General features: G+C 37.0%; 1 protein-coding gene across 2 annotated transcripts in view; it reads right to left on the bottom strand.

Annotated features, from left to right (window-relative positions):
- The window catches only part of Fcho2 (FCH and mu domain containing endocytic adaptor 2), a 91,950-nt gene that overhangs the window by 11,225 nt on the left and 61,878 nt on the right, over positions 1-18,847 (bottom strand). For both annotated transcript variants that reach the window (XM_040728878.1, XM_040728877.1), the window contains 4 exons: positions 18,410-18,501; positions 16,333-16,436; positions 12,239-12,368; positions 2,941-3,052 (listed from right to left, as the gene is read on the bottom strand). In XM_040728878.1, coding sequence (XP_040584812.1) covers positions 2,941-3,052; positions 12,239-12,368; positions 16,333-16,436; positions 18,410-18,501 — 438 coding nt within the window. The remainder of the gene's footprint in view (positions 1-2,940; positions 3,053-12,238; positions 12,369-16,332; positions 16,437-18,409; positions 18,502-18,847) is intronic.

Raw genomic sequence — 18,847 nt, 5'->3', positions numbered from 1 at the left:
TCGCCCCTCTGCCTTCTCATAGCTTCTATTTCTCCTCTAACCAGCAATATTTCCTCACCCTACACCTAGGTGATTATTTTAATGAAGAAAAGAAATGAGAAAAGAATTTGCTCACACTTTTCAATACTAAACTCCTAATCTGCCAAACCTGTATCTATCACGAGCCTTTTCTCCCGCTTCAATGGAAGACTTGCACACATGGGCAGGGTGGTGTGTGGAGACCAGAAGCTGGTACCAGAGTTCTTCCTTGATTGCTCACCACCTAATTTTTTAAGGTCTTCTCCACTAAATCTGGAGCTCATAGACCCAGTATTTTACTTTAATGTCATATTTTTCCTATTCTTTTGAGAATCTCAGATGTATACAATGTATTTGATCATATTCGCCCTCTACTCTTCCCCCTAATTCTTGTCAGATCCACTACTCTCTTCCAACTTCCACACCCAGCTTTTATGTGGATGCTAGGGATCTGAATGCTGTTCCTCAGTGCTCATGCTTACAAAGCAAGCACTTTAAACCAAGTAAGCCATTTCCCTGGTCTCTAGCATCTTAAAAAAAAAAAAGAGAGAGGAGGAGGAGAAGGAAGGAGGGAGGGAGAAGGGATGAGAAGAAAAGGAGGTGGGGGGAGGAGGAGATGGAGGGAGAGGAGAAGGAAGAGGAAGAGAAAGAAAAAGATTTATGATGATGATGATGATGATGATGATGATGATGATGATGATGAGGAGGAGGAGGAGGAGGAGGAGGAGGAGGAGGAGACAGGCTCTCACACAGGTGAAGATGACCTTAAATTCACTAAGTAACTGAGGATGATCCTTAACTCTTGATCCTCTTGCCTCCCCCTTCCAAATATTGGAATTACAGCTGTGGGTTAACACACACAGCTCTTTAAATCAACACACAAAAACTAAAATAAAATTCTCTTGTTCCTGCCACTATTCCTTTTCTTAGCTTCTCCTCAGTAAAATATCCAAGGAATTATCTCTATTTGTTTTTCCCAAACAGCTGCCTCAGGCTGCACTCCCAGCAGGCTTCCACCTTCACCACGCCGTACAATCCACGGTTGAAAGGGACACTCACACTGCCGATGATGCCAAGGCAGCAGCAGGAGCTCTTCACGCTCCCCTCCATCAAGTGACTTACTTTCTAGACACTGGTTGACAGCTCTGTCCTCCCTTCTCTTGCTCCTTGTGATCTCCAATCCCTATGCTTGGCCATTCTGGTCTTCAACAGGCAATCAGGACTCGGTTCTCTGATCTTTCTTCTGTCTACTTCTTAAAACCCCAACTTCATGTATTACATACAAACCAAGGACACCAAATATTTTATCTCAAGTCTACACTTACACGGTGAGCTCTATAATCATGTACACACTACCAACTTGTCTACATTAACAGCACTTAACAAGTACTTCAAATTTCGCATTCTATTCTTTCAACAAATCTTGATAACTGTTTTCAAATACATTTCAAATATCACCAATGCTTAGCATCTTCCCTGCTAATAATATACTTAAATTCACCATCATCTCTTATCTGGGTTTCTGCATCTAATTTTTTTTCCTTGAGTTTATTCTCCAAAGAGCATCCAGAATACTACAAAAACACAAATAACTTCACCTATCAACTCAAGGGCCCACTTGGCTTCTTACCTTATCAAAAATGAATCCCTAACTTATCATGGCCCACAACTCCCAATCAGATCTGGTACCTCCCTGAATGCATCCTCAGCTGCGTTCCTACTTTTTCCTATTCTGTGACAAGTTTCACTCCACTGCTTCCTGAAGCATGCCTTTACCCTGGATTCTACCATGGTGCCCTCGTCCTGGGGCATTATTCTCCCAGAAAAGTGGATGGCTTGCTCCAAAATATTTTTCAAATATCTGCTAAATCCTTCCAAAAGGCCCCCCCACAGTAATTTCCCACCCTCTTACCTCCCTTTTAATAACATACAGCAATACACAATCTATTTGTTTCTCTGATGTTTTATTTACTATAATGCAAAGTCAGAAGACCTCTGATTTCTGTAGTGGTCTTGGTACTTATTCAGAGTCTTGCTGGGCATGACAGCGCACGCCTTTAGTACCAGCACTTTGGAGGCAGAGGCAGGCGGATCTCTGTGAGTTCCAAACCAGCAAGGAATACACGGAGACATTGTTTCAAAATTAACCAAAAGGTCTTATACATAGTAAGTATTTAGTGAATGAATGGGAGTTGGAAACAGCTGGTGGATAAAGAGTGCTGGCTGCTCTTACAGTGGACCATAGTTTAGCTCTTAGGACCCCCCACACCAGGAAGCTCACACCAATTCCAGGGGCTGTGTACCCTCTTCTAACCTTTGTGGGCAGCAGGCATGCACATGGCACACATACCTGCATGCAGAGAGCATACATACACATAAAATAAAATTTTTAAAGCAGATATAACTTTTCTCAAAAGCAAGATGCTATACCAATTTTGCAAGAACTCAAACACTTCGTCTATATCTCTTTAGGACAGTTTCAACCTCTGGGTCATGACCCCACTGGGGGTCACATATCAGATATCCTGCATATCACATATTTACATTACAATTCATAACAGTAGAAAAGCTACACTTACAAAATAGAAATGAAATAATTTTATGGTTGGGATCACTACAACAAGAGGAACCACATTAAAGGGTTGCAGCATTAGGAAAGTTGAAAACCTTCTGCTTTAGGAAATGTCACACGTTAAAAGATATACCATCAGTATACCATACTGGTCAGAAAGCTTGGGCAAGAGTAATAAACTGAAGGACAGCCACCACTCACTGCTATTTGTGTATATGTGTACAGGGACCTCTGAATGATTACACAGTATAAAGCCAACAAAGAATCAAGTGTAGCTTAAAATTTGCCACCAAGCCCCAATTTCTGCCCACCCCCAAACACAAGTGCCTATGCATATATTTAGAACTAACTTGGTAGGATCTGCTCCTTTAAAGTAGGCATTGACGGATTCTGTAAGGGCAATTGCCACAGGTAAGGTGTCCTGGTTTCCAAGGCTGACTGGGCTGGGACCCCGTGACACACCTAGAACAGACACAATTAATTTGTTAAATCATTCTAGAAGACATACACCATACCATAAATACCAAGACAGATTCATGTTAGGTTGTGATAAAAGACCCTATTTCAGTTTCAGTGGCACTGCAAGAATAAGCCTAGAGGTTAAGAAAGACATCATAAAACAAATTAGAACATGTGAATCACTCACACATACACACAAATCTGGAAAGCTATAAAACTTACTTTTAAATGTAAAGAAACAGGATGATTAAGGAACGTCAAAAAGTAAAAGTCATTGAAACAAAGAGCTAAAATAACTACTGTGGCCTCCAAAAACCTTCAAATTTAAAATTTTTTAAGGTTTATCAATCACAGGCTTAAGGCATTATACTGGATTTTTGTCTGTTATGTTTCTACATATAATAATAGTTCACATACTACCTATTGTTAGTATAATTCTCTACTCCTCTTTGATGCTTCTATAACCTTAGTCACATAACGCTTAGGGTCAGACAGTTTTCAGAATTTGGAGTGTTTCAGATTTTACAGTATTTGCATGATCTTTACCCACCCCCATTATCCCTAACATGGAAGCCCCAATTCTAAAATGTTGCAAAAACAAACTTCTTTGAGAATGATCACCAAAATTCAGGTTTTAAATTTCTAGATTACAGATGCTCATCTTGTATTGCAATTCCATATTACTTTGCCTGAATACATGTTTAACTAACATAATTATTTTAAAAACTGATTTAATTTTCATTCAGACAAAACACTTTAACTGTATCATACTGGGATTTTAGACTAGTGGCAGATGCCTTTAATTCAAACACTCTGGAGACAGAAGCAGGCGGATCTCTGTGAGCTCAAGGCCAGCCTGGTCTACAGAGTGAGTTCCAGAACAGTCAAGTCTAAGTAGAAAAACCCTGCCTTGAAAAACCCAAATAAATAATAAATAGTTTGGGATTTTAAAAGCATAATAAAATACTGAACAAATGTGTGAACTAAATTTAAATGTTACACTAGCTTTAACTAGCTTATTGGTCACTGTGGTCAAACACCTGACACAACTCAAAAAGAGCAATTATTTACATTGGCTCATAGGATCACAGGACTTAGTCCATAGCGGGCTGTCCTCATATGCTTCAGCAGAGTATCATGGTGGCAAAAGCATATCGTGGAGGGAACAGGAAGCAAGGAGAGAGAAAGGTATAGGGTACTATGTATACCCTTCAAAAGCTAGGATTCTCTTCTGTTTATGTGGGTCCTAAACACTTTACCCTAACATGCAAAAATCTTCCAAAACAGTATCACCAGCTTGGGAGCAAAGCACTCAACTCAAGAGCAGCAGGGCACACTTCATATTGCTTCTTAATCTAAACAAACCACTGCCCACTTAGACAGCACACTGCCTTTGCTCTTCTGCACAGAGGCACACATCCAGCACATGCTGTACCATTTCTGTGACGACTTCCCTAAGCTGGGCACTCATTTAACCATGGTGCCTGATGCCTTGTGACCAGACTTAATCTTACACATAATGACAACAGGTATTTCATAAATTTAAGATGCCAGGAAGATCTCTTGTTGTTCTAGACTTTGAAGAAATTTTGACTCAGAAGGTTCTTTATATTTATGAAAAAAACTTTAGTGCTGAAACTGCATGGAGACAAAACTGGTACTTTTGGTCACTGGGAAAAGCAGGCTCTCCAAAATGAACAATAAATAATTCTATGTGAAAATAAGAATTCAATAATATCGGGCTGGAGAGATGGCTCAGAGGTTAAGAGCATTGACTGCTCTTCCAGAGGTCTTGAGTTCAATTCCCAGCAACCACATGGTGGCTGACAACCATCTACAATTCAATCTGGTGTATATGTAATAAATAAATAAAATCTTTAAAAAAAAAAGAATTCAATAATATCAAAATTCATTCACAAAATAACAGTAGTCACTACACATTAAAAAAATATACCCAAAATGCCTGGGACCAGAAAAGTCTTCCATTTTTAATTTTTTCCAATTTGGGAATATTTACATAAGCTCTGCCAGGTGAGCATCCCTAATCTCAAAATCTTTGCTATCTAAAAGGCTTTGGAATCTGAAACTTTGTCAAAAATCTCTAGATTCCAGAGCTTTCTAAATCAAGGATTACTAATAACAGGTTCCAAGCACTTTCCACGGTGACAGAAAAATGAAAGAGGTGGCTTTTTGAATAACAAGTCAGTTTTGCACAACAGAAACACGTGTGGATTAAGGATAGATGGACAGGCATGAAGATGAGGACACAGAAGCTAATCAGAACACATAAACCCTTATATGTTTACTCTATTTACAATAGTTAGAAAATGGGAATAGCCTGGATATCCACCAAGAGAAGAGGAGATAAAGAAAATGTGGTAGACACAGTGGAATTTTATTCAGCCATGAAGAAAAACAAATGACATTGCAGAATATGGATAGAAAGGGAACGCATTATGTTAAAAAAAAATAACCAAGGCTCAAAAGCAAATATGATATGTTCTTTCATACTATACCTATATTTAAATCTGTATGTGTGTGTGGGAATGCATGCATGTTTGTTTGTAGATCATGAAACTAAAAAGGAGGTGAAGAGATCTTAGGGGATAAAAGGGAGGAAGAGGGTAATAACAGAAAGGGAGCTACCAGAGAAGAGATAAAGGGAGAACAGCAGGGGAAAGGGACAAAATATACAAAATTAGCACAAGGAAATTTTTCCGTTAACTTAAAAATTAATTTCGGAAAATACCATTACTATCAAAATTCAAGAGAAACAATCTTATGGTCACTCTGAGTACCAAATGATCAGAAACTGAAAGGAATCAGACAGGTTTAAAATTAAACCTGTATGAGAAAATGATCAGGTGAAAGATAAGGGATAGTCAACAGGCACGAGTTTGAGCATACAAGTGAGAAAATGTTAAGGAAAAAATGCCACCTAAGCATGAATTCACATATTTCAACTACGAGCACACGTTTATAGACAGGAAAATGTCTATAAAACCTAAGTTTTAATCCATCAACTTTTTTCTAACATTCTAAAGTAGAAGGTCTTCAGAATTTAAGGACAGTACATTTTTAGACAAAGATGAAGGCTCTTTTTTTTTTCAAGCTGTGGCAAAGTATGTAACAAAACTTATGGTCTTACCTACGTCCATTTGAGGCAGGGTCTCACTGTTCTTACCAATTTTTAGGTACACAGTTTAAAGCACAAAATACGGTACAATCATATCTACCATGTATTCCCTTAACTTTTTCAACCACACAAAACTGAAATTCTATACCCATTAAACAATTACCCTACATACCCACATCCCCACTTTAGCCTCTGATAACCACCATTGTATTTTCTGTCTCCATGAGCCCAACTCTAAGCACCTCATGGAGGTGGGATCAAATACCATTTGCTATCACAATGTACTGAGTGCTTATTCGTATTGCAGTGTGTCAGAGTTCTCTTCCTTTCTAAGACTAAGTAATAGTACATGGTGCACACATACTACATTTTGCTTCTAACAGCTCTACCTCTTGCTGCTGTATTACTATTGTAAATTATACTGCTACAAATCAGGGTAAAACAACCCCTTTGAGATCCTGCTTTCTATTTCTTTGGATATGTGCCTAGAAGTCAAATTGCTACATCAGACAGTTAATTTTATTGTTAATTTTTTGACCAGCTGCCATACTATTCTCCACAGCGGCTATAAAGTTGAGTCCTACCAACAGGGCACAGAGGTTCTCATTTTCATCAAATCCTCACTAACACGTGCAATTATCATTTTTTGAGATGTTTGTTTTGCAATAATGAGAATCAAACTCAAGAAATCAAGCATAAAAAGCAAGGGAGCTACATCCTAGTTCAATGAATTTTTTATGAATGAGAATTACACAGCTGGTCCCCTGAACCTAAAGGTTCTACACTTGTAGGCTCAGCAGATTGGATATGTGAGAAAACACTTTTTTTCTTATCTCCATTCCCTAAACAATACAGTATAACAACTATCTACACAGCATTTATCTTATATTATACATTGTAAGTAATCTAAAGATAGTTGAAAGTAGACAGGAGGATGTGTACAGGCTACATAAAAACACAATGCAGCCAGGCAGTGGTGTTGCACACCTTTAATCCCAGCACTCAGGAGGCAGAGGCAGAGGCAGGTGAATCTTTGAGTTCAAGAGCAGCCTGGTCTACAGAGTGAGTTCCAGGATAGCCAAGAAAGAGAAACCCTGTCTGGAAAAAAAGAAAATAACAAAAAACAAGTCATTTATTATATAAGGGACTTGAGTACCCATGAATTTTTTTTTAATCATTGGAAGATTGTAAAAATTAGTCCTCGGGGATGGAGAGATGGCTCAGAGGTTAAAAGCATTGACTGTTCCTCCAGATGATCTGGGTTCAATTCCCAGAACCCACATGGTAGCTCACAACTGTCTGTAATTCCAGTTCCAGGGGATCCAACACCCATGGCAAAACACCAATACCAATAAAATAAAAATAAGGGTGTTCCATGACAGGAATAACTGGCAAGCAATTACAAAGTCCCAAGTTTGATCTACAATACTAAACTAAAAAAAGAAAAATAAGCCGGGTGTTGGTGGTGCACACCTTTAATCCCAGCATTCGGGAGGCAGAGGCAGGCGGATCTCTGTGAGTTCGAGGCTAGCCTGGTCTACAAAGTGAGTTCCAGGACAGCCTCCAAAACAATTCTGTCTCGAAAAAGAAAAATATTTTACCAAGTCAGTTAATCATTTCAATTTTCCAGTTTGATCATATGATTAGAATTTTTGAACTAGGGGGCTGGAGAGATGACTCAGAGGTTAAGAGCACTGACCGCTCTTCCAGGGGTCCTGAGTTCAATTCCCAGCAACCACATGGTGGCTCACAACCATCTACACTTCAGTCTGGTGCCCTCTTCTGGCCTGTAGGCAGAACACTGTATATGTAATAAATATATTTAAAAAAAAGAATTTTTGAACTAATTTCTAATTTTCCCCAAAACTATCATGGTTCTTATAAAACACTGGCAAGCAAAGAGTTAGAAGGCTGGGGGGGGGGGTGACTTAAAACCACTTTACCATTTGGTATATTCACATTTATGCTTTCTAATTTTCTTTTCAAAACGATATTGCACATGTAGACTTCAAAATACTGAACTTACAAAGGAAATATTTATCTGTCTACAATAGGCTTATTCTATACTTTTATCTAAGCATACTTTGGAAGTGAAAACAATCTGTACCCTTAACAAGGATATTTTCATATAACTCCTACATATTTAGATAGCTTTAAGTTCTGAAAATAAAGAGTTTGAGCATCTAGGGTAAACTTACAAAGGAAATATTTACTTATCTAAAACAATAAGTTTATTCTAAATTTTTATTTAAACATTTTTGGAAGTGAAAACAATTTGTAGTCATAATAATATTTTCATTTCCAATTTTGATTTAACTGTTACATATTTGGATAGCACTAAGTTCTGTAAATACAGAGGGTAAGCATCTAGGATAAACAGGATACAGAGTACCTTCCTTCAACACAGAGCATTTATATGTAATTCCTTTCAACACAGCACCCATGTGGCCTTTGCTCCCCAATAGTGTATCATAACTTAAATTTTGTCTTGTTTTTTTTGGTTTTTCGAGACAGGGTTTCTCTGTGGCTTTGGAGGCTGTCCTGGAACTCGATCTTGTAGACCAGGCTGGTCTTGAACTCACAGAGATCCACCTGCCTCTGCCTCCCGAGTGCTGGGATTAAAGGAGTGCGCCACCACTGCCCGGCATAACTTAAATTTTTTAAAGGTTTATTTTTACTTTATATGTATACCTGTGTACTTGTGTACATGTGTACCTGGAACTGGAGTTAGTCACCATGAGGGTTCTGGGGACTGAAAGCGGGTCCTCTGCAAGAGCAGCCAGGGCTCTAAACCAGCCCTTTTTATAACATTTTTAAAGCTGACATGTTTTTGTCTCTTTTCTAATCACTCTATTCTGGTAACTTGAGAGTTCCATCTATTCATTTTTAGTACTTCGTAGGATGGAAGAAAATAAAAAAAAAGCATGAATTTTTATAACTAGAGATCTTCTCTCACATAGTGACTGGACATAATTTAGCACAAAATTGAGACAGTTAACCTTAGGGTTATTTTTGAATGCTGACATACCATACGTTGCTGGAAAAGGAAAAAATTAAGTGAAGTATTTTAGACAGCTTTAGGAGCATTAGTCACAAGCATGTTTGACAATACCTGGTGATGTCTCACAGTGCTTTTCAATTTCAGAGGGTGTCCCAAAAATCAAATTATGATCTTCTATCACATTTAATAAGATAAAATATTACAGGGAAAGAACACATTTTCAAGAAACAAGGAAAGTCAACAACTTCAAATCTAAAGAAAGCCGAGTAACTCCAACGAACTTTTTAGGTGAACTAAAGACCATCTGGTGTAAAACCTCAGTATCCATCTGCCTTGCCTGCCTCATCTCTGCTACCTGCTACTGAATCTCCTATTTCCAAAATTGTTTATTGTCTAAAATAATAAACAAATACATACCAGTTCAATCAAGATCAACTTAGCTTTTCCATCACAAAATAAAACCTTCTGAAGGGCTGGAGAGATGGCTCAGAGGTTAAGAGCACTGACTGCTCGTCTAGAGATCCTGAGTTCAATCCCCAGCAACCACATGATGGCTCACAACCATTTGTACTGAGATCTGGTGCCCTCTTCCAGCATGCAGGGATACATGCAGACAAAACACTGTATACATAATAAATGAATAAAATATTTAAAAAAACAAACAACTCAAAAAGAAGGAAGGAAGGAAGGTAGGTAGGAAGGAAAGAAAGAAAACCTCTGAAACAGACACATCAAATGAACTGCATACATCCCAGGACAGATGTAAATGCAGCCCAACACACTTATAGATCACAGTCTCATACAGATATCAAAGAGCTGAAGGGTCAATCTACTCTTAGGAGTAAAGTGTATATTTTTGTGGGAATAAAATTAAGAAAACCACAAATAAAAATAAGGCTGTTCATTAAAAGAACAAACTTGTTAATTATTCTCAATTACATAAATTTAAAATGAAAAATGATATGTAAAATGCATATCAGGCTTGAACATTCAGAAATCAAACCACTCACATTTTTTTCTAGCCAAAAACACTTATGATATTTTTATAATCTTCACACAAACAAGATGCATTTCTTATAAGTAAGGTTGGACAAATTAAACTGGATTTAATTAAATTAGCTTAATTATAGCATTACTCACAAACAACATGTATCACAATCACCTGGAAAGCTGGAGTGTCTGACTTTAAATGTCTACATTCATGAGTGCCCAGGTGACATAGCTACTTGCAGGACCAACAAGAGGCCAGGCATTACTGTGATGGAAATAGTTGCACCTGAAACACAGCTGGTGCACTTCAGCAACTTTGTGTTTGTTCTTCACAGTGATAATGAGTTAGAAAAATAATTTTAAAAAAATTAAAAAGAAAGAAAGTGCTGGAGCGATGGCTCAGGTTACCAGCACTGGCTGGCTGCTCTTCCAGAAGTCATGAGTTCAATTCCCAGCATGAGTTCAATTCCCAGCAATCACATGATGACTCAAAACCATGTATAATGAGATCTGGTGCCCTCTTCTGGCACGCAGGCAGAACACTGTATACATAATACATAAATTTTAAAGGCGGGGGAGGGGGGGGATGAATACTTGTTAAGAAGCCTAATAAAGGAGAAAAGCTATAAAATTCTTGAGTAAAATCTATATGGAGTAAAGCACTGCTTTTGTTTAATAAGTTTTAGATTATATAAACTCAGCCTAATAACTTTTTAATATTTAATAAATTCACACACATACAATAATTTCATTCAATAAAATGTTTGAAGAAAATGATTTTCAAACACAAACTGTTTTTTTCAAAAAATTATTTAATTACTTATTTTATTCAATTTTTTTGGTGTGTGTGTATGTATGTGTGTAAGTATTTGTACATGCACAACATTGGTAAATTAATCTGACTATGTCAAGACCCTCCAGAAATGGAGTTACAGGTAGTTGTGAGCTGGCCTGTGGGTGCTGGGAACTAAGCCTTAGTCCTCTACAAGACCAGTTAGCACTCTTAATCAGTGAACCGCCTCTCCTGCCCCCAAAACACAAACTTTCTTAAGAATGAAACTATCAGTTCACTGTAGAATTGACTACATAGTACAATGTTGCCTTAACATTCATACTGACCAACAGTTTATAAATTGACTAGTTCTTAGTAGTTTCAATAACAATTAAAATATTCCTCATCTAGAAAATAAAAACTAAAATAGAAAAGGAAATGTGGTAAGTTGTATAAGTGTTAAGTATATGTCCAGAAAAATAAAATTTCTGATTTCTACTAGGAGAGAAGAGAGAAAAAAGATATATAGTTGTGCATCTGTGCGTGCGTGTGTTGAGAGCCTCTTTTTCCCTTGTTGGATGTCTTAAAGCAGGATGGTCATCAGCAGTTATACTGGAGTGACTCACAGGAATGTGGCCAGGGTCTCATTCTTGCTGCCTCTACTCAAACTACTAGAGTGGGATGCATAAACAGTGTTTCCATCAGTATGCAATGGCATAGGCATCAGTAAGTTGGACTAAGCTGCTTTCCTTAAAAGGCCATCTACTCAGTGGAAGCTGACATAAAACTAGGAAATGTAAGGCTTTCAAGTGTGTGTGTGTGTGTGTGTATCTGTGGTACTGGGTGAGGTGACATATGTCTCTGTGAATTCTAGACCAGCGTGTGTGTGTGTGTGTGTGTGTGTGTGTGTGTGTGTGTGTGTGTGTGTGTGTGTGTGTGTGTGTGTGTATCTGTGGTACTGGGTGAGGTGACATATGCCTCTGTGAATTCTAGACCAGCGTGTGTGTGTGTGTGTGTGTGTGTGTATGTATGTATCTGTGGTACTGGGTGAGGTGACATATGCCTCTGTGAATTCTAGACCAGCCAGGGTTATGTTGGGAGAACCTGCTTCAATAGAATGAAAAAATAAAGTGTGTATGAGGTGACATATGCCTCTGTGAATTCTAGACCAGCCAGGGTTATGTTGGGAGAACCTGCTTCAATAGAATGAAAAAATAAAGTGTGTATGTGTAAACATAACCCTGATTACCCTTTGTACACTGACGTTCATAACCAACAGCAGCCACTTACCTACTGTTGGAGTGTTGGCAGCACTCAATGATGCAGATGAAGAGATAGAAGAAGAACTCTCTGCCCGGGCTAAGGGAGCGGTAGGGGGTGGGCTGGTGTTGGAAGCTACAGGTGGGCTGAATGGCCTGGGCTTAAAAACAAGAAGTTATTTATCAAAATGCTAAAGCAAGAGTTTCCTTGTCATAGAAATTTAAGTCATAACAAACCAAACAACTTTATCCTGAGTTTCTTTTAAATAGGCATGAGATGTTAATGTCAAATCACTTCCAATAATATACTGAAGCTTGAAAAGGCTACTTTAAAACAATGCTATTAAGGTTTTGTCCATAGAATATTCTCTGTATTTCAAAGAGTAGACTTACTATGGTACTCAGAACTGAAATGACAGCACTTCACATATACTACCAAATAACCTCCAGAAAGAGTATGTCCATGATAATCTCTATAAACACAAGATTAGTTCTCTGTACCCTATCAACAATAACAGGCAAGCCACAGAAAAACAAACTTAAATTTCCTAGTTAACACAACTTTAAAAAAAGCATAGTTTCATGTCTTTTCTTTTTCTTTTTTTAGTTTGTATGCAGCTGGAATGTGGAGGCCAGCTAAGGGCATTGGGTCCCCTGGGCTGGAGTTACAGATGGTTGTGAGCTTCCCAAGTAGGTAGTAGGAATCCAATTTTTGTGTCTCTACAAGAGCAACAAATACTCTTAATCACTGAGCATCTCTCCAGCTCCTGTGTTTTCATTTTTATGAATGGTTTTGAAAGGTCTTATTACTATTTGATTTCTACTACCCTTAACATTATTTGTTGCAAATATCTTCCTCCTTAAATGCTGCTTGTCCTTTACTTTTTATATTTACAAATCTATTCACTTTATTTGTAATTCTTGAAATGCCTCCTTATTAAGAAAGCTATAGCAAACAAAAGTTTGAGAAAAATCTTAATTTTGTTGTTTTCTCATTTCAAAAAGGTAACTAAAAAGTAACATATAAAACCCAACAGAAAAAATAAATCCTCAATTCTTTTATCTTTTACATTGGTAAGTGGACTTCTTCTTTCCAAATTAATTTTTCCAATAATACACTAGTAATACTCCCTACAATGTACTATTTGTTTTTAAAGACATACTTAACTAAAAATAGCCTTTCCCTGCTTTTAGAATACAACTATGCAATACAATTACCAATAGAACTTGGTAATTTGCTAGTGCAAACTGAGGTGTGTTGTTAGTATAAAAGTGAACTTTGAAGAAAATGTACACATTAAAAAAACCTCAATAACTTTTATTGTAAATATATATAAAAATGTTTTGCAATACTAAGTAAAAGATAATAAAATGGATTTCAGTGCTTTTACTATCAGAAAATTTAAAAGATTGTTGCTGTACACACACACACACACACACACACACCCTATTGGGTAGAAGTGCTTTAAAACAGTAGCTATCAATTAGTGTACACTAATGGAAAACTTGTAATACTCAAGCTGCCTGACCTCACTTCTACTGAGTTCCCAGGTTGTACTAATGCTGCTGGTCTGAGGCCCCATCAGATGCTACTACAATGAGGATTTCCTTGTGGCAGACAGGGAGGATGCCATTCTTTACTGTCAATGAGGCAAAACAATACTCAGGGGATTGAACAATCCTTTCCCAAAGGTCCCATAACAGATTGTCCTGCATATCAAGTATTTAATTACAATTCATAACAATAGCAAAATTAGTTATAAAGTAGTAACAAAACCAACTTTATGACTGTAGGGGTCATCACAACATGAGGAACTATAATAAAGAGTTGTAGCATTAGCAAGGTTAAGAGCCACTGATCTAAAATAAATGTGTATACTTATTTAGTTCAACATTTCATTTTAAAATCACTTAATAAGAAAATATTGAAATGTCGACAAAGCATAAATATACTAAGCTACTATAATAAGAACAGAATTATCAAATTTCTAAAATCTTTTAGAACTTTAATTTTTCAATATAGAAGACTTATACAATGAAATACTCTGCAGCCACTTGAAATGTTGCTTTCTGAAAGCCCTGAAGTAGTTTCTAGAAGGATCTCAAGGGAGAGGGAAGGGCTGATAGAAGTATTCAAGCATGAATTCACTTTTAATGATTTTAATTACTTGACAAAGGTTTCTACTACTTTTAAAGAAGCTTGAAAACTATAAATAATTCACAATAGAAAAAGATTTCCAAAATACTTTGAAGTAAAAACAATAGAAATATATAAAATAGGAATTAAAATATATGCTTCAAAATAACTTTTTGAGTAATGATCTATACGCAACAACATCCTTACAGTTTTACATATGTTAAAGTCACTTAAGTCTTATAAAAACGAGGTATTATTTCCATCTTTCCTGGGCCTCTTACTAAAGCTAGTCTAATACTGAAGAGCTCATATGCCTGTCCTTACAGTAACTGTTAATTTACTGTCTCTGGCCAAATATTTACACATTAAGAAAACAATGAATGAATTTATTATTAAAATGTTAACGCAGTTATCTGTGATAATATATGGGATCCAAATTTTTATGTTTTCTGTTTTCATCATGATTCAGGGTAAGAAGAAACAAAACAAAACAAAGTTTTTAATTAAAAAAAGACATGTTAAAATTTAGTGATTCTAGACAGAGAGTGGTAGCAATCAGATGTCTGTGAGTTCAATGCTAGCCTAGTCTACAGAGTGAGTTCCAGGACAGCCAAGGTTACCGAGAATCCCTGAGTCGAAGTACCCCCCCCCAATAAAAAGACTTAATGGTCCTTATATTAAATAATAGCCATCTCCTTGGCAGGTTATATATATTCTCTCATTTCCAGTAAGTCAGTTCACTGGGAATTTAAAAGACTGCCATTTCCATGTGACCCTCCATTCAAAGTACATTTCCTATCTATGTATCATGTCTCAGGCTTTATCCATAAAATAGACACTAAGTCTACACAATGTGATATGAACACTAACAGAAATTCAAGCCACATATATGGAGTAAGCAGAGAATGATACAGTCTGCTGGAAGAAAGACCAAAGGCGACTCATGTGGATAGGTGGATCTTAAAGGAAAAGGCCATTTGTGCCTCAGAGAAAACTGTCATTTAAAAAAGAGGTGTACAATAAGAAAACATGGATGTGTAAAATAGTATGAACCAGCTCAATGGTAGTGTGAGGGTGTAATATCATACACAAGGCCCAAAGTTCAATCCTATCTCCTTACAAGGAAACAAAAGAAAGTACAAAGAGCAGACTGTGTTTTGAGTGGCTGGAAAGATAGGAAAGGGATGGCTGGGACAGTGATGCAGGCTGGTGAGATGACTTCATAAGTATCTTCTACACTCAGCTAAAATACCCAAGGAAGGAAATATAAAATAAGCTTGGCTTCCACAGTAATTACACAGCAGTGAGTGTGAAGGATGAACAAAAGAGAGCAGTGGGAGGCCCACAGGCTGGCCTGGCACTCGCCAAATAGAACCCACAGCTGTTTCTAACATGACTGACGCCTTCTGAGACCAGTGCTCCCTAGTCTTTGGTACTTTTATGGCAGCTAGCTGCTGTGGACTCAGTCTCCTAAGTATAAAATGAAGCTAGAATAGACAGATGTCCTTTGGGAATTTCCTAACAGTAAGGTCTAAAACAACACATTTTCTTTCGTAAGTATTAGACTTAAAGCAGAATTACATGAACCTTCCTATTTTGAGTCAATAGACAATGCCTTGTAATACAACTTTTTAAAGGAAATCTCTGTCCTCTTAAGCACTGTGTTGTTTTTCTAGTATGATTTTGAGATTATATGAGAGAGAGAGAAGTATGAGTGGAGAAACTTCCTATTCTTTAAAGACTTTGGGGAAAAAAAATTTAACCATGCAGGGGCATATAGAAAAATAGCTATCTTAAGTCAAAATAATTATACCATTTTTAGGGACTAGTGTGATGACACATGCTTTTAATCAGGTCAATCTTTGTGAGTTTGAGGATAGCCTAGTCTACATGGTGAGTCCCAGGCCATAAGGGCTACATATTGAGACGCTCTCTCAAAAAACAAACAAACCCAAAATAGTCATAATTTTAAAAATGTGAGTACATACTATTTCATTAATCCCACTCAGTTTGCCTGAAGGAAGCTTTGGTCTGGAAGCAGGCCTTGGAGGTGGAACAATGGTGCCAATACAAAGAGGAGTTGTGGGTCTGGCTGAAGGGAGAGAAAGAGAATTTGAAGAAAATCATTAGTATGTAGCAATGCTGAAATAGTGAAAATCTATCCATCAGATATTGTTTTTATCAAAGCTACTACTAATATTCACAATATTCCTCAATCATTAAACCTTCCAACAAAACAGACAAGCATAGAAATTTTGTTCCTGTTTCCATTATTTATACATATAAAAATTAAATTCAGTAGATCAGTTAATAAAAAGAAATCAATTAAAAAATCAAAGGTCACTGACTTACTATCAACACATCTAATTCACAGAGACTAACATGAGTGCAAGGCTTTGCAGCTGTGCCTTTAAATAATGTCAATGCCAAATAACTCACTTAACCTTAATTAAACTTTGTGATCTGACTTAAGTAGAACCATACTATAATAATCTTAGGAATAACTACAAGCAGTAAAGACTTTAAAATTTTCTAAAAATAGAACCAATCAGTACAGCTCATTTTTTAAACAATCATAATACCTTAATTCTTCTTAAATGCTGTATGAATTAGTGCTCACTATTTGTTAATGCCATTTGCAATTTTTTTATAACTATAAAAAATTGGTATTCCAGCCAGGCGTTGGTGGCGCACGCCTTTAATCCCAGCACTCGGGAGGCAGAGGCAGGAGGATCTCTGTGAGTTCGAGGCCAGGCTGGACCGACAGCCTCCAAAACAATACAGAGAAACCCTGTCTCGTAAAAACAAACAAACAAACAAACAAAAAAGCAGGAATGAATTAGAGGCAAATAAGTAAACTATCATTCAAAAAGTATTAATTTATTTTTGTGAGTGTGTGCGTATGTGCATGGAGGTCAGAGGACAACTTGTGAGGTTCCGTTCTCTTCTACCACATGGGCTCCAGGAATCAAATTCAGGCTGTTTCATCTCACTGACCCTTACTATCTCCTAATAGGATGATTTTCAAAACCTTTGGTCCATTCAAAAATATGTGCTCCAATTCAAACATTGAAAAATATAGGGGATAGGAAAAATATATTTGGCAAGTTCTCCAATTAAATTAATTAAAAACACATAAACCAGCCTAAGTAAATACATGAGAAAATAAAATGCAAAGCTGAAGCTCCTTGGTCATCAGTGAAGGAGTAGAGGCATAACAGGGAGCAGTAGGAAGAAATAAAAGAAAAAACATGGAAGTTAAGTATATATGCTCAAGGAAGGCAGCCAGAAGCAGAAAGACACCAAGTTTAGATTCAGAGGCCGCTGCCTCCTTTCGAATGTTAACCAGTTTTCTCATGCTGTCCATGCCCTCCCATTTGAATTCTGAAGAAATGTGAGCAAACTGAATGAGTACAGCATTCCCCCGCGCTCTTAGCAGTTATTGTAAAGATATGTTACATAAGTGAAACTAGCACTGAACTATATAGAGTTGGCATTTCAAGCTTGTGGATGAGCTTAACATAGCAGAGACATCTATACATGAATTATTTATCAGGAGGCATTTTAAATCGAGTTAAGCCAAGTTCATGTTAGGTGCAAAGTCAATTCCTTCCAATAATCAGAATTTATTTTATAAAGGAAAACTAATACCAATACTTAACACTAGTGTTTTTTGTTTTGTTTTGTTTTGTTTTTTGTTTTGTTTTTTTCGAGACAGGGTTTCTCTTGTGGCTTTGGAGGCTGTCCTGGAACTCGCTCTGTAGACTAGGCTGGCCTCGAACTCACAGAGATCCGCCTGCCTCTGCCTCCCGAGTGCTGGGATTAAAGGTGTACGCCACCAACGCCCGGCTAACACTGGTGTTTATAAATGAATACTGTATCTGCATATATATCCCTCAGACAGTGCTTGTAGAAGCTGCTGAAGAAAAGCTTTAGATGATTAAATACAATACATAAATGGAATCAATCAGGAAAAAAAAATGCAGCCACTATATTCCCCAAAATAAGACATCTCTCTTATACATATATTTTATTTTATTGTTTTTGTTTGGTTTTTTTCCTTACCTGATGATGATGAAGTTAGTGAAGCTGAAGAAGATGAATCAAGAGATGATCCAAACAAGGGGTCCCAGGCAAGTAAATCATTGGTCCCTTTCCTAGCATTTTAAAAATACGTATTAGCAAGATTATTTTATTAGTATAAAACCATTCATTTATTTTTGTTCCAAAGACTTCTACAAGTTCGATTATTGTGATTAAATAGTTGAACACACTGAGAAATCTAGTCAATAGTCTTGCCAAGAGCACTAAGCAGAACCAACAATGTAACTTATATTGTTGGATTGGTCTCCTTTGATCAGACTTTGCTAGACTCCAACTGAGTACCAAAAACAGTGATTTCAGATTTATAAGAGAAAACAAGCAGCAGTCTAAATGAGCTACCCAACAGACACAGTTAACAGATTCTAAGAATGTGAGTTCTAGATTATCTAGACTATAAAA

Source organism: Mesocricetus auratus, unplaced genomic scaffold (genome assembly GCF_017639785.1).
Source record: "Mesocricetus auratus isolate SY011 unplaced genomic scaffold, BCM_Maur_2.0 Super-Scaffold_100020, whole genome shotgun sequence".
NCBI classification, from domain to species: Eukaryota; Metazoa; Chordata; class Mammalia; order Rodentia; family Cricetidae; genus Mesocricetus; species Mesocricetus auratus.
The sequence above is the reverse complement of the archived record's forward strand: the minus strand, read 5'-3'. Positions and strand labels throughout refer to the sequence as shown.